Below are 23,407 nucleotides of genomic sequence, written 5' to 3'. Positions count from 1 at the left end.
GATGGATCCTTCCGGTCGGCGCCCGCTAGCGGACGTGACGCCAGCAGTCACCGGGACCGGCTCCGCGCCGGCCAACCGCCGCGGCCCCGCGGGAGAGGCGGTGAGGGAGCGCGCGGGCTTTGAGTGAGAGCGGGCGGAGCGGGGGGGGCCGGGGCTCGGTGTGGTCGCGGACTGCCGGCAGAGAGCCCGGCCGCGCTGCCTGCCGCCCGGTCACGCTCTGCTGCCGTTCCCGAGAAGCCCCGCGCTCCTTGCGTGCCTCCGGGCGGCCTTGCCCGGGAGGAAGGGGCGGGTGGCTGAGCCGAGCACGGGTCCTCCCTCGTCTTGGGGGGCTTCGGAGCCGGCGAAAGGCTCGGCAGCCGATCGCCGCTCGGCTCCCTGCGTCCTAACCCGTGTCTGGCTTTGTCTCGGGCTTTCCCTAGCACCTATGAAGGCAGGCGCCGTTTCCCTGACCCGACTCTCCCAAGCGGTGGCCGGAGCCTTTTCGTGAGGAGCCTTGGCGCGAAGATGAGTACCGGCGGCTCTCAGTAAGCTCCCGTGGCCCGCAGCTCCGCGCCCTGCTGGCGTCTCGCTCGGCGGGGCCTCTGCCTCTTGCGAGCGAGTTACGAACTCGTGTCGCTTGTGTTCTCCCTCGGGGCCCTGCGAGCAACACGCGTGCTTTCATACACACCCGGGCTACCAGTGCCAGCAGGGAAACCGAGCGCTTGTTCTCTGTAACGGCAGAAAACATACAAGGGATTCGCTAGTTTTCTGTTAGATGCTTGGGAGAGATGGCTGCAGCCCTCTGCTAGGGCAGGCTGCCTGGGATAACCCCATCTGGTTGCCTTGTTGAAGCACTAGTTAGCGGTAACAGCCGTGACATGGCTTAAGAGTATTACAGGCGTGATATTGTGATAGATTTTTCACAGCAGATCTCCTGTGTGTTGAATGACGTTGAACACGACAGCTTACCTTAATAAAGCCTGCATTTAAATCCTTATGGGTAGTACTCTGCCCCACACGTTTTCCTGTCTTCTTCAGGGATGATGACGACACCTTTAAGATACTTATTGCTACTGATATTCACCTCGGCTATTTGGAGAAGGATCCAGTGCGTGCAAATGATACGTTTGTAACTTTCAATGAAATTCTGGACCATGCTCAAAAACATGAAGTGAGTACTGCTTTAGGGAGAGCAAAGGAGTGAGACTGTGGAAAATACATTTCAACCTGCCAGGAGCTTACTCATGGTGTAATCTTGAGTAATATCACGTTTATTGTGACCAGTGAAGTGTCTGCTCTAGGAAAAATAATCTATTCCTTTATTAGAATGTAATTATCTATATTATAACTATCACTCTTGTTGTGTTAACGGTATTTTCAGGTGGCCTGCACTGGTTCTGGTGGTATAGGGAGAGGGTTTGTCACTGCAAGAAGGGAGAATAATTGATGAGGGTGAGAGTAACGATACAAAGTCGTTAGACATCTCAGGAAGTAGGGAAGAAAGGAGTTAGAAACTTTCAAAGTATTGTTTCTTTTCTAAGGATTAAATGTTTCTTAATCAAATTATTTGTAAATTTTGATGAAGATGTTTGGGGTTTTTGCTTTTTTTTCCTCCTATTGCTTTTTCAGAAGCTAAGTATATATATATAGAAACTGCAACTAGAACCTTGTCAAAGTACAATGGGGATAGCTACCCATTAATTCTCACTAGGGAACGAAGCTCCCAATAGCAGTGAAAAGATAACCTATCTCTTCTTGCCTGTTCAATCTGGAGACCCTTATTGAAATATTTACTGGTATTTTTGGACTCAATCAGTTGTTTTCTCCCAGACGTCTCCTCCATAAATGGGTCGGTCTGGGTTTGGGTTGTTTGTTGTCTTTTTTTTTTTTTTAATTAACAATTTAGTTAAGCTTACTTCATGAGGAAGTTAAATTCCATGCCTGCAATTAGCAACTTGTTTTCCCTAGAAGTCCAGCCATGAGGAGATATGTGGGACTCCTTAGATGAAATAACTCAATTTGGTTAGGAGTTTTTCAAGGTAACACAAAACGTTGTATTAAAATAATGGAGCTTTTTGTTACATACAGGTGGACTTTGTTTTATTAGGTGGGGACCTTTTTCATGAGAACAAACCTTCCAGAAAAACAGTCCACTCTTGTTTGGAGTCACTGAGGAAATACTGCATGGGTGATCGTCCTGTTCAGTTTGAAATCTTGAGCGATCAGGCAGTTAATTTTCATTCCAGCAAGTAAGTACGCTCCTGCAAGTTAAGGTAGGCAGTTTGGTTTGCTTTTTGGGGAATGTGCTTGGGATTTTTAGGATTTATATCCTCCCTGACTGGAGCCTTGAAGTTTTAGGCTTGCCTGTGTGGGACAGTTTACAGCATCGCTTCACCTTGTATCTCATGCATGCAGATTTTGGGGTATCTTGTGAATGTGTCGTGACATTTGATACGTTTATGTAATACCTTGTTTCTGCCCTGCAAATAAATGGTCCTACATGGATTGCTGTGGTAAAACCAGCAGAGGTCTTTGTGTGTAGACAAAGGTGGCACAGCCCAGTCTCCTGCTCTTGCATGTACCACATAATGAGTTGTACAATTCTTTTCTTAGTTTTGCCCTAGAAAAAATAAGAGGTTTCTGTCACCCCATTCCGAGTGGGAAGGGCTATTCCAGTCTGTGAGTAAGGCTTCTTATGCACTACAGCTTAAGGTTATTCATAGCCACCTAAAACTCATTTGTGCTGCTGTCTTGATACATTTGTGATGATATTAACTATAAGACACTATTGGGAATCGTCCATGAATTTGCAGATAGTGTTTAACGTGGTTTTTTTTTCCCCTCTTCCTGTTCAGGTTTCCGTGGGTGAATTATCAGGATAGAAATCTCAACATTTCTATTCCAATTTTTAGTATTCATGGCAATCATGATGATCCCACAGGGGTAATTATTATTGTTATTATAATTGCACTGTATCATTACATTCCACAAATGATATTGTAGTAAGAGACTTGTATAGAAATGCAGTTCTTGGAGAACAGGCTAGTTTTAGTCAGTTGCTCCACTCTTCCTGAAATTATTTTGTCTTAAGGAATTCTGTTAATTAGTGACAAGAAGTTTAAGTGTGACATTTACAAAGGGAATGGAAAGAAGTTAAGGGATGCATATGAACTGTGCCTAAATTCTTATTCAATGTAGATTTCTGTCATTGAGAACAGAATCACTTTTTGTGCCAGGAAATGGAAGCCTTTCAGAAAGTTTCTAAAACAGGCTCTATCTGTAGAGACTGAAAGCTTTTTTTTCTAAAAGAAGGGGAATTTTGGTACCTGGATTGCTAACGTGACTGCATTTTGTATCTTCAAGGAAGATAATTAAAGATGATGCAGTGCTTGTTTAAAAATCAACAACTAAAAGTAAGCAGAAAAAGGACATTTAGAAAGCAGCCAAGCATGTGTGCTGCATTAATAATCTTATATCTAATAGCAATATATCACAAGAGATGACTTTTAACAACAGTTTAACTTTGAACCTCCTATGCAGTAGTTAGGTTGGGTGATGATGTGATAGAGAGCAGCCCTGCAGAGGAGGCCTTGGGGTGCTGGTGGATGAGAAGCTGGACATGAGCCACCAATGTGCATGTGCAGCCCAGAAGGCAGAATTTATTTAAAGAAAAATATTTTCTCTCCCTTTTGAGACTGTGTGACTTTGTACAGAAAATTCAGTGGTTTAAATCTAAGGTTTTATATTTGTTTCTTGATATTTTCTACAGGCAGATGCACTGTGTGCATTGGATGTTTTAAGCTGTGCAGGATTGCTGAATCACTTTGGACGTTCAGCTTCTGTGGAGAAAATAGACATTAGTCCCATTTTATTGCGCAAGGGCAGAACAAAAATTGCTCTCTATGGCCTGGGTAAGTACTTGTCTGCCAGACTCTCTTCATGTGTTACTGAAGCTCAATAGGTCTGAACTAAGTTGGAACAAACTTACAGTGCTGTGACAAACATGAAGGTCTGCATATTGCTGAATTAAAGCTTGTCAGTTCTGTGACACTGTCAGTTTTCTTCTGCTGAGTTGTCACTGGGTGACAGGTTTTTTCCTTTGCTTTTTTCTTAAAGTTACTGAAGGATTTGTTTAAAAATTATTTTCTCTACTTCTATTGGTCTTAAATGAACCGTGCTGCAGTTACCCATAGATAGATAGTGCCTGTGTATGGAGTCTCTCTTAAATTCTCACTCCCTTCTGGATAGGTAAAACTTAAACACTGTATATTCACCTACCATTTTGGTTATGTTTAAAAACATAAACCTAATGTCTGACCTGTCTGAAGTGATTCATAAGTAACATCTGTCACAGGTAACCTCAGTTTCTTTCAAGAAACTTTTCAAGAAGGTTTTCACATTTTAAAGGTGTTCTGTGGTGGGGTTTCAACATCAGTTTGTCCCTTTTTGTTTTCTCCTCCACCTTCCCCTCTACCCTCACTTCCTTCTTAGAATGGTTACATTTGACTGCTTTTAGTTGAGAGAAGTTAACTATTCACAGAATCACAGAATCACAAGGTTGGAAGAGACCTTTGAAGATCATCAAGTCCAACCATTCCCATCCTATGCTAAACCCAAAATGGGTACTGGGAAATGCATCAGCTTTCTGAATTACAGGAGTTACTACCTGAAAATGTTCATGAGATGTTTCTTTGAGCTTGTGCCAGGATTATATACCCTATTGAATTTGTCTGATTTAGACAGCACTATTTCTTATACAATATACAAAGGATGCAAACTCCATAGGGGCTTTTATTGCAATGCATCTACAGGTATGGCTTTTTTTTTCCTTGATAAAAACATCAAGGAAATAATCAGTGGCAAACAGTTCAGAAGTACTGCAGGTATTTTCCTGCTGTGTGAGAAAGCACAGCCTTCACAGAATCCATGTTTTTTCTTGTTTTGTAGAGAATTTCAAAGTACATTTAAGTACTCTGTCTCTCTACTCAGTAGTATCTGGTTTTAGACTCCACTTTGCAATGAAATACACTTTCTGGTATGTCATCAAGAAAGAAAACACCTCCTAGTACTTTTGTTTCTGCCCAGTCAGTTGTTTGGTACAGAAAACTGGTGAGAGGTCTCAAACCAGATGTTGTTAATGAAACTGATTTTAGCAGTTGTTTAAAGGTAAATTCCATCCTTAAATGTCCCATTTTTCAGAAGTCTGGTAGAATAGCTACATTTGTACTTTGATCTGTTCAAATTTATGATAATGCCTCAGATTTCTTAAGTCGTGAAAGTAAGATCTGATCCTGCCCCAAAGTTGTGTTGTTCAAGCTCTTTTAAATAGTCAACAGTAAAAAAGATATAAAATAGTTGGTTTATCACACAAAAATGATTTAATTTGTTTTGTCCACTCCAGGAGCTATTCCAGATGAGAGATTGTATCGTATGTTTGTTAATAAACAAGTAACCATGCTGAGACCAAAGGAAGATGAAGATAGTTGGTTTAACTTGTTTGTGATTCATCAAAATAGGTAACAGCACTGAATGAGTTATGGTGACTTCTAAACTTACTATGATTCTGTGATTAAATTGCCTTGGAGGGGATAGGTGAGAAGGCAGCTATGCTAGTCACTGTTTCTTGTGAGTAGCAAGTTTCTTAAGATTCTCCCAAGTAAAACCATTGTTTTGTGTCCCTTCTTCAGGAGAAGCATAAAGGAAAAGAGTTAATGTTTAACAAGTTGGGAATGTTGGGAAATCTCTTCCCAAACCAGACCAGTGTAGTTAGGGGCAATGGAAAGCTTGTAGTGTAGTAGGCATATAATTAATTCTTTGCTGGTTACAGCTGAAAGAGCTGATTAAGAGTGCAGTCTTCATGTGCAAATAACAGTGAGGCAGAAGTAAATAAATAGAGCTCAGGTAATCCTGTGCACTGATCTCTGTCCAGGTGGCTGAAGGAGCTCACTCCTCCATCTCCTCTATCGTTTGGGAAGGGATGGGATGTGGTGTCTCTCATGTCTCTTTCAGTGATTTTATTTTTTTTTACCTCCCCATTTAAAAACAAAACAAAAGGCTGTGAGGTGCTATAGAAGCATTCATATAGGAAAAACCCCACCCTGACATCTTGCAAGCCAAGTAAGAAGAACAGGGAGTTCCAAATAAAAGAAGGGGGGAGAAGTAAAGAATGCCCTAAATGGCTTTTTTGTTGTTTTTTAACCAAACGCTAAATGATTGTGTGAGGAATAAATGTGGGGAGTACCTGCTATGAAATGTATGCCAGATGCTTTTACTGGAGTTTCTGTATGACTGTAAATCACACTGATGTTTTTCTCCACCTTTGCTCTCTCCTGGCCCACTCATGTCTGTACATGTTTGAATGATTTTTCTCTTTTCTTAAACAGGAGCAAACATGGAGCTACCAACTACATTCCAGAGCAGTTTTTAGATGACTTCATTAACCTTGTTGTGTGGGGTCACGAACATGAATGTAAAATAGCTCCATTCCAAAATGAACAGCAACGTTTCTATGTTTCGCAGCCAGGAAGTTCAGTGGTGACATCTCTGTCCCCCGGAGAAGCTGTGAAGAAGTATGTGATCTTTTCTTTTTGTTCTTGTTAATCCTTTGCCTTGTATCTCTCATGGGTTTTTTTGTTGAGAAAGGAAAAATGCTTCTATTAAGTGTGAAAGGACTTGTGTTATGGTGTGGAGTAGTTTCACTGTGATGTAACAAATGGAGTAGATGTCCCTGGAATTACATTTGCTTTATTTAAGATTAAACCTAACGCTTGAAGTGAACAAATTCATCCAAGAGGGGTTAAACCCTGATAGACTGGAATACAAGGAGCTCTGTACAGGTGCTTGTGTATGGGACAAGCATAATCTAAATGTAGTAGAACTGGAGTTTGGCAGGGCCAACCCTCAACTACAGATCCAGGAACTTCCTATAGCTTTTTAACTTTTGTCCCTGAAAATAAAGATGAATTTAAACCAAATCTTTATACCATGGCTCTCAAGTTTTTCTTCTGGTAAGGTACCTTTCTCCTTCTAGACACATTGGTTTGCTGCATGTTAAAGGGAAAAAAATGAAAATGCAGAAGATTGCTCTGGAGACAGTGCGCACTTTCTACATGGAGGATATTGTTCTGGCTGATCATCCAGATCTTTTCAATCCCGACAATCCCAAAGTGACTCAGGCGATACAGGCGTTCTGCATGGAAAAGGTAACTTGTAATGCTAACGGTGTTTGGATACCAGTGTATGGCCAGGGAGTAGGGAGTGGGATCTGTGACTGGTTTTGAGACCGGAAGGTGGGAAGTCTTGTGTCTTGCCCTGTATTACTTGAGATGAATTCAGGCAGTGTTTCCATAGGAAGCTAACTCCATGACATTCACTGCAGCCTTGGCTTCCATATTCCTTGGCTGGGATGACCTGATAAAGCAGGCTGGAACTGCTTTAAGGGGGTCCAGATCATCTTTGTACCAAATCTCCTGCGTAAGGGTGCAGCAGTGTTGGATGTGCACTTCGGAACCAGCCAGAATATAAACACCTACTCCCTGAGAGCTGGGCTGTGCAGTGTGGAGTGGCAGAAGGAGCTAAGAAGGTTTATTCATTGCTTTTGGTTCTTAGGTCTGTATAAATCTCTTCCTGCTTCTCCCTGGGACTAGAACTTTACAAAGGATAATGGCTATCAAACAAAATACCATAAGTGATCAGTGATGTAGATACAGCCAGACTGTGCTACATCTGAAAGATAAACCTTTTGTTGCGACTTTTTTTCTTACCTACAGCTTTTGGCTGGGTACTGGTATATATGTGCATTCAGGAATCAGGGCACATCCTGTCATTAATTATGTTTACAGCTTTCCCCCTGCAGCTGGATGTAGTTTAAGTTACACTCAAAGTTTTTCAGGTATCTGTAAGAGAACCAGGTGGAACTGAATATCTAATTCTGCTTCACAGGTTGAATTAATGCTGGACAATGCAGAAAGAGAACGCTTGGGAAATCCACGCCAGCCAGAGAAGCCTCTGATAAGATTACGAGTAAGAAGTTGTTACTTTGGATTGCTTTGTTTTGGAAGGTCGCAGTGAAAAGTTTCAAAGCAAAGTCATAATTTTTGGATCAACACATAACACACAAAATTTCTTACTGTGTACAGGCAAATATAAATTGCCATCATGCCATGATTCTGTTTATCCATGATACACCTGTGGTAAAGGATGAGATCGGTGATAAGGGCACTTCATAAAGGCATCAAAAGTGGCTATTGACAGAGAAGTTTTTCTTAAGTCATGTTATCTTGTGTTTGCTCTTAACCTTGATGGTAACTTCCCTGAAGACTAGTAAATTAGGCAAGTTAGGAACAAGGACTGTTATTAGCTATTATGTTAATATTATTATTAGCTATTATTATCAATTAAATACTTGCATAGTATGATAAAGCTTTAAACTTAGGTTGATTTATTTTTTACTTTAATTTTTCCTTTGAAGGGTAATGAACCCATCTTGAATTGTGTGTCTTCTCTATTTCTTTTTGTTTTGTCTGTACATTTTTCCTTTCCTCTCGTAGGTTGATTACACAGGTGGCTTTGAACCCTTCAGCGTCCATCGTTTCAGCCAGAAGTACATGGACAGGGTGGCAAACCCAAAAGACATCATACACTTTTTCAGGCATCGTGAGCAAAAAGAGAAGAATGGTAACTATGAAGGAGTTGCTTGTCTTGGAGGAGTTATGCTTGTCTTGGTTTTCATTCTTCTTCCTTTATTTTGTTACCCAGCACTTGCAAAGGCTTGGTGTCTACCATCTAATGTGTTGTAGGAGGTGTAAAGATGCATGGTCCCTTTAAATGTGTATATTGCACAAGTCTTACTGTTCTACTTCTGGGTTTGCCTAAAATTCTGATATTCAGCCCAACATCTTCTGACAGTTACCTGTAAATAATTCCTTGTTCTTTGGCCTCCAACCTTATTGAGTTGCTTATGGTGATGACACATGCAGTCCCATACCAGGCTGAGTTCCTCCGTGGTTCTGTTGATGCTGTCAAAAGCCCAAATCCAAACTCAGTGGTCTTGGTGACTATGAAGCAGATATTCTTTATTACAGCACTGGGTGCACAGGGGATCGCTCCTCCAAATGTGTGTGCCATAAAGGGTCTGTTATACAGCTTTTATATAAGACATATATGCATATTCATTATATATGTATATTCATTTGGTTTCCAAGGAATGGTTAATTTTTCCATTATGAGAGCTCATTATAACCCACCCACCTACCCCACCCTGATAATCTCTTGGTGGGGTTTACTCCTCTGCATTACAGGTCCTTTTGGTGAGCTTTAGCTTTTGTCTTGTTAACAAAGCCACCATGGAGCTGGTTCTGTAAACATGAGGTGCCCTCCTGCTCTTTCTCCCTCTTTATTACTCTCTTCTCAGAGATAAGTTATTTCTCCTGAGGTATCCCAATGCACATGATGTACTAATACTGTGGTCCTTTAAGCAGAACTTTGCACATCCTTTATGTAGTTCATTGCTGACCAGCTAATATTTACCATGTTCCCTGCTTCACCATGGAAGACATTAAGTGTATCAGTCGTGAGACTTTCCCAGAATGAAGGGGTTGGGTTTGGGCACTCTACAGGAAGAGAAATGGCTGTTGTACTGTCTCCTGCTGTAGTAATGAATTAGTCCTTACCTAAAATAGTAACAGAGAGGATAGGCTTGAGAGATATTTATATATTTGTAAAAAAAAAAGGTCTGACAGCATTTTGTTTGCAGTAATTAATCATGGGTATGAGGTGCTCTCAGCTGCTCTGTTCCGGGTATGTATTCATTCAAGCATTTGTGCAAAACAAATAATAGCTGTTACAGTTCTAGCATTTCTCACTGTGCCTGGAATTTTTAATAAATGGGTAATAGATACTGCCCAAATACTGGATTTGTAGCAATCACTAACAGTACAGCTTGCACGAGAACGTACTGTGCTGAAGAACTGCTAATATTTCACATTACTGCACTCTTAAGTACTCCAATTCCATTGGCAGTTTTTGAAATTGTGCTGTACTGGTCTTGGTTTATTTTGCTTTGGGTGTTGGGTTGGTTTTTAATAGTTGTGGAATTCATAAAATTCAAAATAGCTACACATTCTCACCATATTTCATCCACACATTTTAATTTTCCTACTTAACGTTCATCTCAGCTTCAGGAAGGGAATGTGAAAAGAATACCGTGGATCTTTGCTTTATTAGATACCCTCTAACCCTCTGGCTAATAAAGCAGTCAGAATTCTCAGTACACGTGCACATAATGCTGTGGTCCAGTACAGGTGGTGTTAAGACCTGAGTTCAGAAGTTATTGTTTCCTATGTCATGGCTGTTTATGAAACAGGCTAACCAAGCACTGGTTTGTGCTTGCGTGTGGCCGATGCCTGGAAGCAGTCGGTAGTTGCTCTGTGTTGCTTTGTGTGGTATGTGGTAACCCCGATGGACCATGCCTGTCATTCTTCTGTCACTCCTGCCCTAGAATGTGGGGCAGCCTTAACAAGCTCTGAGCACTTTCTACTGAAAAGCAGTCACCCTGCTTTGGAGGAAGATTTCCTCTCTAGTGACAGTAACAAAACCAAATGAAAACCAACTCCTCATGCCTTGCTGGGTCCTGTAGTTTTCTTCCAGTTGTGATCTTCCAGAGTTCAATTACACTAACCTTCAGGTCATAGCATTTGATTTATAATTCCAGACATTAGGTAGTTAGAAGAGCGCTGTGCATCTGCTGGAGGTGGAGTCGTCTTGTATGGTTGTGGCATCCCTTACGTGTACCCGTGTTTCCAGGCAATAGACTCTGCAGTTAGAACAATAATTTTGTACTTATAGAAGGGACCACAGTTCTTGTGAGGCCTGTATAAACCCTTTTTCCTACTAATGTCACTGGGATGGTAGTAAGTAAAAGCTACAAATGTGGGTGACAGTGCTGCTGTGCTTTTCTATTCTAGGCAGCGATCTTAACTTTGGAAAACTGGTTAGCAGACCTGCATCTGAGGGCACGACACTGAGGGTGGAGGACCTTGTAAAGCAGTATTTTCAGACAGCAGAGAAGGTATCTTTCTACCTTTTTATCGTTATTTTTAAATGGAACATAATATTTTCATTGGGTTTTTTTTTCTTAATAGCAATAGCATGCCATGACAAGACTGATACTCACAGAGAAGTTAATGTCTTTCCAATGTGAATTCCTGTGTGCGGTGTATATCTTGCCCTATACAGCGTCAGTTACTTGTTAGGTGAGGACATGCTGGTTTGAGAACATTCTGATAACTCTTGTGAGCTTGCAGTGTCTGCTCTGTACTACACAATGTCTCATGTTGTTACAGGAGGAAAGTGCTCTGAGTGAGAGACTACGAATAGACTATAGGGTCAATGTCAGGCTACCATTTACTGTTACCAGCAGACTTGGAGTAACTTGTCAACTTTGCAGTATATTTGTGTCCTCAGATACAGTGCAGTTCCACGTTATGTTTAAAGCAGAGCAGGCAAAAGGGAGCCCCCTAATAATTTCCTTTCTCCCCACCCTTTCATTAAACCTGATGTATTTCCCCTTCCCAACACCAAAGCAGTAACATCTAAGAGGTAATCAGTGAATCAGCTGCCCAAATTCTTTATCTAGATGATTAAGTGTAACTTATGGAAGCTGCTTCAGGGCATGCTTTATAGAAAGTTGGGAGAATTGGGGTTCCTGAGGCAAAGATTCCTCCAAATTACAGCATCTTGCCTAACCTTAAACTCATGTTAGGTGTCAGTATTAGGATGGTATAAATCGTGTCCCAGAAGGTCTGTTTGCTTTCTGAATAGGGAATGCAGGGTGCCTAGTTCAGAAGTAGGTTCCTGTGTGAACAGCTCAGTTACTGGTCCCTGGGAAGCTGATGGCTGGGAATGTAAATCACTGCTGGTCATCTTTTCAGTGGGCTTTTTTTTTTTCCATTGAAAGCAAGCTTCATTGCTGAGAGTCTAACACAAAGGCTCTGTGTCATTACAGTGAGTCACTGGTTTGAGGTGCTTATCTTTTTTGTGAGGTTTTATGTTAGTATAGGTGTGAGATTTATTCCTCTGTGCTGCATTATTTCAGGGTAGGTTTTATGCTTCTGATGCAACTATCAAGGAAGGATCAAAAATCACTAATAAGCATATATAATCTTGTGACTGAGAAATTGCCAGTGCTGTAGCTTACAGACAGAAGGGGTTGCTATATAGACATTCCTGTGCAGATGGGGGTTTCACTCTGAGAATGTCTCTTCTTACTGTGTTGGGAAGGAGGGCAGAGAGGAGAACGGCTGTGAAACACCATCAGGAGCAGCTACTGCTTTTACTAATTAGTGTCTGTAGTAATATCTTAATGTAGAAGAATATCTTGATGTTCATGAAGTGTGAGAACTATTGGTATTTACAGAACTGCATTTCAGTAGAGCAGACTTCTGCTTAGTAACTCTTAATGCTCCACAACAATAATGTGCCCTGCTCTGTAACTGCCATATTTTAATGATAGAATTTTACAGTAAGCCTAAGTGATTTAGCATCTGTAATAATTCAGGGCCTGTTTTTTAATAGTGTTTTCATGTCCCTGCAAGTTCATCTTTATACTAAAAAGAGGGGAACTAGGAAAGAATACATCCCTCTCAGCAGTACCTTTCAGACAAATTATTTAGGTATGACTAGCACTGTACTTGCTTTACTATTTATAAAACCTTTCTTTGACAAGGTCTAACGTGCCCACAGCAAAAGTGTTGTAGCTAATGTGATGAGTAACATATTTGCCTGTTGCTGTATGTTTCGCTGATGAGAATCTTGGGGTTTGGAACCAACAGTGTAATGAAAGAGCAGAAACATTCCTTGCTTCCTTTAATGGCAGATGCTTCTTAACAAAATGTTTTCCCCAATTATAAAGAAAGTACAGCTCTCACTTCTGACTGAAAGAGGAATGGGAGAAGCAGTTCAGGAGTTTGTGGACAAAGAGGAAAAAGATGCCATAGAAGAGTTGGTGAAATTTCAACTGGAAAAAACACAGAGGTTTCTGAAGGAGCGTCGCACTGAGGCAGAGGAAGAAAAAATAGATGAGGAGGTAATATTCTGCTAATGTTCATTCCTTAGGAGAGGGCAAGAGAGATCATGGAAAAAAACCAAACAGTGCCCAAACCTGGTTTAACAGATTTACCTGCGTGAGGAGCATGTGTAGCGCTTGCTTCCAGTGATTTTCTGGAATCAATAAATACAGTGATCAAGTTTCAAATCCATAGTTTAAAGTTTGTTTTGAAAATGGCGTTTGTGAGGGGTTGAAAGAGACAATCAGTGCCTGAAGGGTTTCTATGCCATTTCAGGGTTGGTTTGTTTGTCTTTTGGGCTAGCATCTTCTTTCCCTCTCACCCATCATGTTTTTTTCTATATTTGACAAGTTGTGCTTTCTTAGTTGTACACGTGTTGCAATGTTTGCCTCTTCTCAATACTGTTTTCTGTCTTGCTTCTCTATCTCTATCCCATCTTTTCCCACTATTTGTATTTCACTGTCCTTATTATCAAATGACATGTATGCTCCTTCTCTTGAAAGTAGTATCTCCTGCTTTCATCATGGGCCAAGCTTTGTTTCTGCCCAGTGATGTAGCTCAAGTTATTAATAGAACGTGAGATCCTTAAACTGTAGGACAACATGAAGAGGCTCTAAAGAAACTGTTCAGTTATTCTTGCACTTCTCTTCACCTCTCACATGAGCTTGACTTAATTCAGTGACCAAGTCTTTTCTCTTACTGTGTTTTGATTACTGTATGAAATCATTTTGATGGGAACTCTTTTTATTCAGGTGCGAAAATTTAGGGAGAGTCGAAAAAAGAACACTGAAGAGGAAGATGAGGAAGTTCGTGAGGTAACTCCTTTGAATTTTGAGCATAGATTGAAGAATGGAGTGGTGGCTTTTGCATATGAATGAAGTCACTTAGCTATGCTTCAACATTAACCTTGACAAAAAGTCCCTGACTGCCTAGGGAGGCTTTTTGAAGTCTTCCTTGGTGTAATGGATGCCTGACCTATTCTTGACTTTGCTTTTGAGATCTCTCTTCCTGTGCAAGTTTGTGCACCTGACTGTTCAGTTGCTTTTACTTTGAGATTAGACCAGGCAGGTTCTCTTTAGGGATCTGTCATCTGAAACTGTTTGTGATCCCATTACCAGTGGATGTGTGGATGGGCTGTATTGAGTGATGTTACTGGAGCAAATTGGTATTCTTGGTTAACCTTTAGGTACTATTGCTCATCAGCAGTCTTAGATCTTAGTCTTAGATCTCCCAGAGATTCACATCTAGAAGGCAGATGTCTTTCCAGAGAGAATTGCCAGCCACTGTCAGCAGTGGTGCTCCTTTGGCTTTGCAAGCGTACGAGCCTGTGCAGCAAAATGTGCACAAGGAACTGTGCAGTGAATGAAATTTAGGAAAAAAGGACACCTGGGGTGAGAGTTCTGCTAGTCTGAGGTATCTTCATGTGAACTAGTTGCCTTAAGCACCTGCTGTCATCAATGAAGCCCAGAGGATGCTTCCTTGGGCAGATGTGCACAGCAGGCATGGGAATACCTGAACTGTTCACCAAACTCCACTGACAGTGTGTCGTATTAAGTAGCCTCATACTGAGGGCTTAGCTCACTGCTCTATAAGTACACATCTAAATTAGACAGACTAAATACTGTCTCTGCCTTTTGACAGACTTCATTGTCTTCCATAATGTTGTGGCTTTTGGTTTTCTAAACTTCAGTGGTTTAGAAATGTGTATCACAACTGGGATGTAACAATGGTGCATTTCATCATTTAGGATGCTTTCTTCTGTGGCACTTACTGTTCTATTTCAGGCAATGACCAGGGCTAGAGCCCACAGATCTGAGGATACAGTTCTTGTCGCAGCCTCCAGCGACGAAGAGCTCATGGATACAGGGATGAAAAGCACTGGTGATTCAGATGATGGCCTTCCTGCAACAGCAAGCCGAGGAAGGGGTCGGGCAAGAGGGAGGGCAAGAGGTGCAAGAGGTCAAAATTCAACAGCAAGAGGTTCAGCTCGAAGGGGAAGAGGTAAGAAAAACCTTAGTGTTCTTTGTACTGCAGCTACTGACTTTCTTCTTTAAAAGGCAAGGCTCTTCTGATGCTTCTGCTGAGTCAAACACTACTATTAGGGGGGAAAGAAAAGATCTTCACAAATATTTTTGGTATCATGTTACATACAGTTGACTGCCTTCCAGAGCTCTAGTTGTGACTTCTTCACAGGGTAATTAAAAGTATCTTGCTTCCCACCTGTGGAAACACAGCAAACTCTTAAATGCTGTATTATCAGGAAGGTCTGTGCAGTGAAGTGCATGGATAAACCTTTGCTACTGCGAAAGGTAATGCATTTGGTCATTATAGAAACAATCTGTGCATCCTCTCTATCCTGATCCAATTTATGAGAGACTTCATTGTTTCCAGTGACAGAAGACAGGCAGTTTCCTAAAGAAAATGGATTAAATAGCTCTTTGGTTATGTGTGATCATGCACTTTACAGTGATAGCAGTACTTCCATTGTATGTCTATACATATGCATAGAGATTTGTCTGTAAAATAAAAGAAGAAAGAGATGGGGTCCTGCAGTAATATACTCCTTTGAGTTGTCAGAGTAAAATTCCCAAAGCTCTAAGAGCAGACTGAGTTAAAAACAGTCACTTTTAGACTTGATTTGATAGTGCTTTTAAGCCAGTTCTGTGAGTGTGTGCTCCGAGAGCGCTGAGATCCCATCAGAGCAGGGGAACGTGTGTCAGGTCGTGTTTGTGGAGCACAAACACCTGACCCAGAGCAGTTCCTCAGCATGTGAGGAGAGCTTTGATTCAAGGAGGAAAGTGAAGGAGTGAAGAGGAACGTAGGTTTTTAAGTGACATCACACTCAATAATGATAGAATAAAGAGGGGCAAAAAAATCCAAACCCACTGAACAGACTTGTGTATTGTTTATTATCCCTGCAGGAAGCACTAGCCAAGAGTCAGCTTCTAGCAGCAGAACCTACAAGCCTGTATCTGTGCCTGCCAAGAACATGTCTATCGAAGATGGTAGGTCTTTACTCTGTCCATTAATCTAATCTGCTTTCTCAAATTGTAACAGAAGTGTCTAATGATGAAGTGCTTTAATCATCTTTAATTCTATTAGTCCAATTCATATGTGAGAGATTCTTTAGGTTCTAATGAAATAAAATAACTGGCAGCAATGAGAGAAAAATGAGGAGGGGGAAAGAACAGTGATATCCTGCTCTCCAGGGGTGAAGTGGAATGTGTTTGGAACTGGAAATAGGGAGCAGCTTACTGCATGCAGTTCTTTAAGAAATAATCGTGCACTTTGGGTTAATAGCATCTGCCCTGTGCAGAGTATTCCTCAGTGGATAAAAATCTTAAATTTGACTGATGCTCACAAGATCATATAGTCATAGGCTGGTTTCGGTTGGAAGGGACTTCAGTGATCATAAATTTCCAGTCCCCTGCCACAGGCAGGGACACCCTCCACTAGCCCAGGCTGCTCAAGGCCCCATCCAACCTGGCCTTGAACACCTCCAGGGAGGGGGCAGTCACAGCTTCTCTGGGCACCCTGTGCCAGGGACTCGCCACCCTCACAGGGAAGAATTTTTTTTTTTCCCTAATACCCAATCTAAATCTACCCCCTTCCAATTTAAAACCATTCCCCCTTGTCCTATCACTCCACGGCCTTCTAAAAACTCCCTCTCCAGCTTTCCTGTAGGCCCCTTCAGGTACTGGAAGGCCTCTAAAAGGTCTCCATGGAGCCTTCTCTTCTCCAGGCTGAACAAGCCCAACTCTCTCAGCCTGTCTTCATAGGAGAGGTGCTCCAGCCCTCTATTAATTTTCGTGGCCTCCTCTGGACCTGTTCCAGCAGTTCCATGTCCTTACGTGGGGGACCCCAGAGCTGGACACAGTACTTGAGGTGGGGTCTCACAAGAGCAAAATCACCTCCCTTGACCTGCTGGCCACGCTTCTTTTGATGCAGCCCAGTATACAGTTGGCTGCCTGGACTGCGAGCGCATGGTGTTGGCTCATGTTGAGCTGCTCATCCACCAGCACTCCACAGCCCTTCTCTGCAGGGCTGCTCTCTATCACGTCATCTCCCAGCCTGTATTGATGACGAGGATTGCCCCAACCCAAGTGCAGGACCTTGCACTTGTCTTTGTTGAGCCTCATGAGGTTCAGATGGACCCACTTCTCCAGCTTCTCTAGGTCCCTCTGGATGACAACCTGTCCTTCCAGCATGTGAACTGCACCACTCAGCTTGGTGTCATCTACAGGCTTGCTGAGGGGGCAAGATAGTAGGCTTTAATGTAAATCCATTTAGTCTTATATTGTAGCAAGTTTTAGAAAGAGGCAGATTGTCTGAGGTAAGAGAAACTTCCCTGGTTTAAGCTGCTTATGTGAGGATAGCCCTTCCTTGCTGCAGAGAACAGGCTCTGAGGAAACTCTGGGTAATTTGAGTAGTAAAGAAAAAAATGCTACTCATAAATCCCCTATAGAATACCCACAGGTAGAGCAAATTCCAAATTAATCAGCAAATTACCCACCTATTAAATTGCTCAGCAGACGACCTAAAATACTGCAGAAAAATCAGTTCTAGCAGATCTGTTAATGTCTAAACTGTTAAACACACAGGGGTAATAATTCCAGCAATATTTTTCTCTTAGTCTTAGTTACCAAAGTCTTTTCAGACAGACTGGAGAGCACCATCTGTTGCACAGAGGCTTAGTAGAACTTAGAGGCTGTCAGGCTCCAGCAAAGGCTTAATGTATATTTCGGTTTGTGTTTGGGGGGGTTGATTAGTGGTTGGTTGGTTGTTCTCAGGGTATTTGGTAGCGGACCTGCATGCTAGGCAGGTCTTAAGTAAAAAGAATGGTGTAACATTGTTTGAATTTTATGGTGTGAGCACTTGAAAAATAGTGTATTTGCTTTATTCTAGCATTTAGGTCACTGAAATCAGAGTCCTTGAATTCATCTAAAGCTTACTCTGAGGTAAGGAGCATCTTACATGAGTGAAGTTGTGGTGCCTTTTGCTGCCTTGACAAATACAAGGTCAAAACATTAGCTTAAACCAGCAGATGTTCCCAAGGTTCCAGCTCCAGCAGCAGGTGTCTGTGTGTTAATTTGTTGGCGTGTTGTGCCCTTTTTTCAGCATTGGGTTTGTCTGAGAGAAGATAAACCCACCGTGTTTGATCTGTGACCGTAGCCTGCGATACGGAGCGTGTACACAGGGTTGTGAAAGATCAGATTTCTGCAGAGCAAAGCTTGTGCTGTCTTTGCACTTGTGCAGCTCTAGCCCAGAACCCTGTCACGTGTGTTTTAGAGCTAAGAGGGTGTGCAGTTGGGGAAAAAGTAAATAAAAGGTTCTGTAAGAATAAATGCTGTCAAAAAGCTTTATAAATTATGTCATTTTTTTCAGGATATTATAGATGATGACTCTGATCTGGAAGAAATTTCTTTTGTTCCTTCTTCCAAAGTCAATCAAAGGTTGGTATGTTTACTTCCTGAACACTACCCTGACTGCCTTGTATCTGATTTGCAGCCCACAGAATCCAGGGCTCAGATCCACTACCTGAAAAAAAATAAATTTTATTTCTCTTTTATAAGAAAGCCATAACACTGGTTAGAGAATTGATAAAAATCCTTATTTATAAATGCAGATGATCTTTCTATAACAGTAAATTGGTTACTGATGGAGATAAGCTATGTCAGGCTTTCAGAATTAATGTTGGTTTGAGAATTTGAATTGTTCTGCTTACTGTTGTTTCTATTTATGCATAATCTCTGTGTTGGTGGTCCAGGTCTATGTTGAAAGGAGGGTTACTGGAATGTCTGGTCACTGAGGACATGCATTTTTTTTTTTTTCCTCTCTCTCTTTTGTGTGTTTCAAGGATGTCAACTATACCTTCACTAAGTAAAAGAGGTTCACAAAGCCAGATGTCTAGAGGAGTTGATTTTGAGTCTGACGAGGTATGGCTGATAGTGGCCTTTTTAACTTTTGTCTAAATCCTTGTAGCTTCCTGTTTCAAAGTTATTTGAACAAAACATTTCACAGTAAAAGTGATTTTTTTGGATAGCTTTTTTATTTTTATTCACAGGGCTCAATTATTGCAACCAGCTTTAATTAGGATATAGACATAAGCATGGGGGTTGGACTTTATGATCTTTCGAGGTTCCTTCCATTCTGTGATTAAATGTAAGGCTAGAAGTGACCTCAGGAAAATACCCAGTCCTTTTTCCATTCAATTCTTAATTATTTTTTGTTCCTGAAATACGTGGAATGGGTTAATTTGCCTGGGGAAGAAAGTAATCATAATCTCTGCTAGTGCTTGACTGTGTCCTTCCATTTGTTTCTGTATTTTATTCTTGTAGAAAGGAAGAATTGTTCTCTTTTTTTTTCTTTTAAAAATGGCTCTTTGCAGGGCACATTACTGGGTTTTGTCGGGAATTATGGATGTACACTTAAAAAACAAAACAAAACGAAACAAAAAAAACCTAACAAAACCCAAACTGTCTCCAAATTTAAGATGTCTGTTCTTACAGCATATACCTGAACTGCTAAGAAATGGTTTCTTCCCTGATTAAACAAGTACAGCTTTATTCCCAGTTCTGCATGGAATACAGATTATACTGTCAAGCACTGTGCAGTTTGTGTTCAGACTAGCAGCCTCTCTTGTGGCTCAGGATCCCTGCCTTAATCCCAGATGTTGGCCACTTTTGAGAAAATGCTAAATTCTTGTCCCATCTCCCCACTGTGCTGTCTCTTCTGTTTGCACCTGACATGCAAAGCTACGTGTTTGTTTGAGCATGCACAAAGAAATGGTATCTCTGATTCATGCAGATCTCAGTAAGTGATGAGAAGTGGTTTGAATGTGGATGGAACTTGAGGGATGTGCTGCTCATAATGATAAAACTTTCCTAGGTCACACCTGAAATAAAGGTTGTTCCTTGGTTTTGGGTACATGTTCTGATCAAAGGAAGGAAGGTTTAAATTGGATATTAGGGGGAATTTTTTTATAGAGAGAGTGGTGAGGTGCTGGAACAGGCTGCCCAGAGAAGTAGTGGATGCCCCGTCCCTGGAGGTGTTCAAGGCCAGGTTGGATGGGGCCCTGGGCAGCCTTGTGTAGATCCAGGCCTGGAGGTTGGTGTCCCTGCCTGTGGCAGGGGGGTTGGAACTCTGTGATCCTTGGGGTCCCTTCCAACCCAGACCATTCTATGATTCTATGATATTGACTCAAATTTAGTTTCTACTCTTTGCACACTTATGATCTGGACTTTGTAATCAATGGGTAATCACTTTCATACCGAAACCAATAAAACCAGGAACAAGGTGACTGGGCTTTCTGGTCTAATCTAAAGGTGACTTGGCTTTTTATGACTCAGAATGTATGTTAGTTCTAGTAATACATATCAATTTATGAATTCCAGGATGAATTTGATCCGTTCAAAAGCACTGCAACATCAAGAAGAAGGAAGTGATTTCTGGCTTGGTATCCGCAAGAGAAACGGGGGTGTTGGCGAAGAAAACGGGAAGCGGTTTGCAAGGCGTTCTCTGTGTGACATCTCTGCAAATGGGGGCTTGCCTTCACCTCCCTGAAATGGTTTTGGTTTGGGCTGCTTAGGTTTTTTGGCTGGGTTTTTGGTGGGGGTGGTTTGTTTTTTCAGTGGCACCAAATTTGGTCTAATTTGGGTGTTGCTTTGCTTGATGTATTAGACTAGAGTGCCTAATATTCTGGAGTACTGCCTGAAACTGCAAGTTCTTTGTAAAACTGCTAAAAGCCTGTTTTCTTTCTGAGATGTAAATACAATATTTTATAGAAAACTCCCTCTCTTGGGCTGGAATTTTTCAAAGGAATAAATTCATAGTAGTACTGGCAGGTATGGATGTGGGCAGGGACTGGGTGACCATAAAGGAACTTGTACTTACTTGCAGTTTTCTATGCACATGGTTGAAACCTCTGGAGAGTAACTGACCCAAACCCACAATTTTCAGCATTGAAGCTGGAAAATGTGATGCTTCCAACTCTACCTGGAGAACTAAACCCCCTGTTGCAGTTATTAAATGCCATAGTATATGGGAGTGAATCTCACCCTGTAATTCAAGAACTGCCAAAGACTTCAGATTGAGTTGTGCTGTCAGCTGTAACCCAGTAAATAAGCAGTAATGGCCAGAAACTACAGCTTCACCAGGCATGCTGCTTGAAGAGTAAAGTGATCGAGCCTGTAAGGGGCAGGATGTTGCCTTTTAACCTCTTTCTCTGCTGACATTTTTCAGGTATCTGTTTTCACAGCCAGCAGTTACAGTAACCCTACTAAAATTTAAAATATCTTCTAAATGTGATCGCTTAAACTATCAGCTTAGGTAGTCTGGCTCTTTGCTTTATTAAAGGCTGTGGTTCCTTTCATCAAAGATAGGATATTATCTGTGAAACTAAAAAGCTGCTGTGAATACCCTTAAAGCTGAGGGTTTAGATTATTTTTTAAATAAACTATTTCTGTTAAGTAAATTATGTCAGTTTTATGGACTACGCTGAAGCTGACTGAAGGGATATTCCATATCATGTGATGTCATTCTTGGAAACAAAGTTGGGGGCGGGAGAATAACATTCGTTATTAAGTTGGATTTTATTTAATCTGCTGTTCCCCTGCTGAGGATGGAGAAGGGGACAGCTTGGTGAGCACCTGGCAAGATCAGCAAGACACAACAAATTAAACCTAGTTTGTTACCAGGACTTTGAAAACAGCTAGTTCATTGGCTCATTAAAGCCTGTGGGGGACATGGAGCAGTTCTGAAATCATCTTGTATAGAAGATAAAGGTAACATCCTGCTGGGAAGTAGAAACCCTACTATAAGCAGAGACTTCTAATCACTAATGTGATTTGTTATACAAGAGGAAGGGGGTTAGATGCTCAGAAAACTAACCCTGTTTCTCAAGAGATCACTGGATAGCTTTTTAACTTCCAAACCACCAGCCCTAGGAAAGCTCAAAAATTCAGCAAAGCTGCAGCAGTGAAAGAAAGGTTGGTTGCTCCCAGGGGAGCGAGAGGAGAGGGGGATGGATGTGGGCAAGACCTGCTCTGTGTTTAAAAAGAAAGAAAAAAAGCTTTATTCCTTTTCTTTAATGCTTCCACGTTACATTTGTTAGTCTGTCTGGGTGATTCTTTTTTATGTTCCTCTTGGAACTCTCCTTCCATCAGGCCTGTCTTCTCCTTTAATATAATTTTGCTTAATGCTAGTGCACAGATTATTGTGATGACTTTAATTACTGGAGCTCATGAGCTGTACAGCTTCATTTCGGATTTCCTTTTCCCTTTATAAAAGATGTCACTTCATAGGTACCCTTTACAAAGCCCAAGCAGAGTGTACAAATCCTGATGTTCCTGTGCAGCTCCTCCCTTTGCTACCAGTGGGTGCTGGGGAAAGTAGAGCAGGTAGCAGTAGACAGATCTGCAGCCTGTTCTCTAGCACCGCCCACCCTGAGGTGAACTGTTCAGGGGCTCACATAGGGGTGTGATTAACTGCCAACTGCACCAGAGGGGCAGGCAGGTGCTGGAGGGAGGGAGCACGTGGATTCTCAGCATGGCTGAGGAGGTGAGAAATTCTGGAAGCACCTCATCTTTAAAGGCAACAGCAAACCTGGCTGCATGTGCAAGGGTGCCCTGCTAGAAATGCAAGTTACAGCAGTTGGAGAACATAGTTCTAATCTGTGGTGGTTTGACCCTGGCTGGAGGCCAGACACCCACCCACCAAAGCTGCTCTATCACTCCCCTTTTCAGCTGGAGAGGGGGGAAAATATATATTGAGAGGCTCAGGAGCCGAGATAAGGACAGGGAGAGATCATTCCGCAGTGAGCGGAATGGGCAGAACAGACTCAACATGGAATAAAGGAAAGAAAGGAAAGAAAGCTCTTACTACACTACACACGGGGAAACCAGAGTCAGGGAATGAGAAGCACGACCAGATCTTAAAGCACCTCCCCCCACCCCTCCCTTCTTAAACAGACTTCACTTTAGTCATGATTTCCCTCCCCTCTTCCCCCACCTTGTGGCACAGGGCGGGGCGGGGAATGGCGGTTTAGGCCAGCTCCTCACAAGTTGGGGCCGGGGCTAGGGCGGGGAGACACATTCCTCACACTTCCCCTTCTGCAGCGTGGGGTCCCAGCCACAGGAGCCAGTCCTCCATGAAATTCTCCAACGTCAGACCTTTCCTATGGGGCTTCAGCTCTTCCCCAGCGTGGGTCACTGCTATGGGGTGCTGTCATAAATCATAGACTGTCTCAGTCTCTCAGGCCCAGACTGCGCCAGCCTGGTCCTCCGTGGAGTCACCAGTCTCCGCCCCTCCTAGCAAACCTGCTCCTGCCTAGAGATCTCTCTCTCCCTCTGCATCTCTGTCTCTGG

The 23,407-nt window shown here is 42.1% G+C and overlaps 1 protein-coding gene across 1 annotated transcript; it reads left to right on the top strand.

Annotated features, from left to right (window-relative positions):
- Window position 1: 1 nt before the first annotated feature.
- Window positions 2-21,510, top strand: MRE11 (MRE11 homolog, double strand break repair nuclease; the record flags this gene model as incomplete). The annotated part of the gene is made up of 20 exons (XM_084260083.1): window positions 2-123; window positions 420-524; window positions 1,018-1,150; window positions 2,068-2,228; window positions 2,835-2,922; window positions 3,749-3,890; window positions 5,381-5,495; window positions 6,363-6,548; window positions 7,010-7,181; window positions 7,921-8,001; window positions 8,529-8,655; window positions 10,944-11,047; window positions 12,890-13,063; window positions 13,796-13,858; window positions 14,828-15,044; window positions 15,965-16,048; window positions 17,949-18,001; window positions 18,429-18,496; window positions 18,901-18,979; window positions 20,438-21,510. The coding sequence occupies 20 exons, from the start codon at window positions 2-4 to the stop codon at window positions 20,486-20,488; spliced, it is 2,325 nt and encodes a 774-aa protein (XP_084116209.1). The 3' UTR covers window positions 20,489-21,510.
- Between the last annotated feature and the right edge of the window lie 1,897 nt (window positions 21,511-23,407).

This window comes from Gallinula chloropus (assembly GCF_964237585.1).
Source record: "Gallinula chloropus genome assembly, chromosome: 1".
Lineage (NCBI taxonomy): Eukaryota > Metazoa > Chordata > Aves > Gruiformes > Rallidae > Gallinula > Gallinula chloropus.
This window is presented reverse-complemented; position numbering and strand designations above follow the sequence as displayed.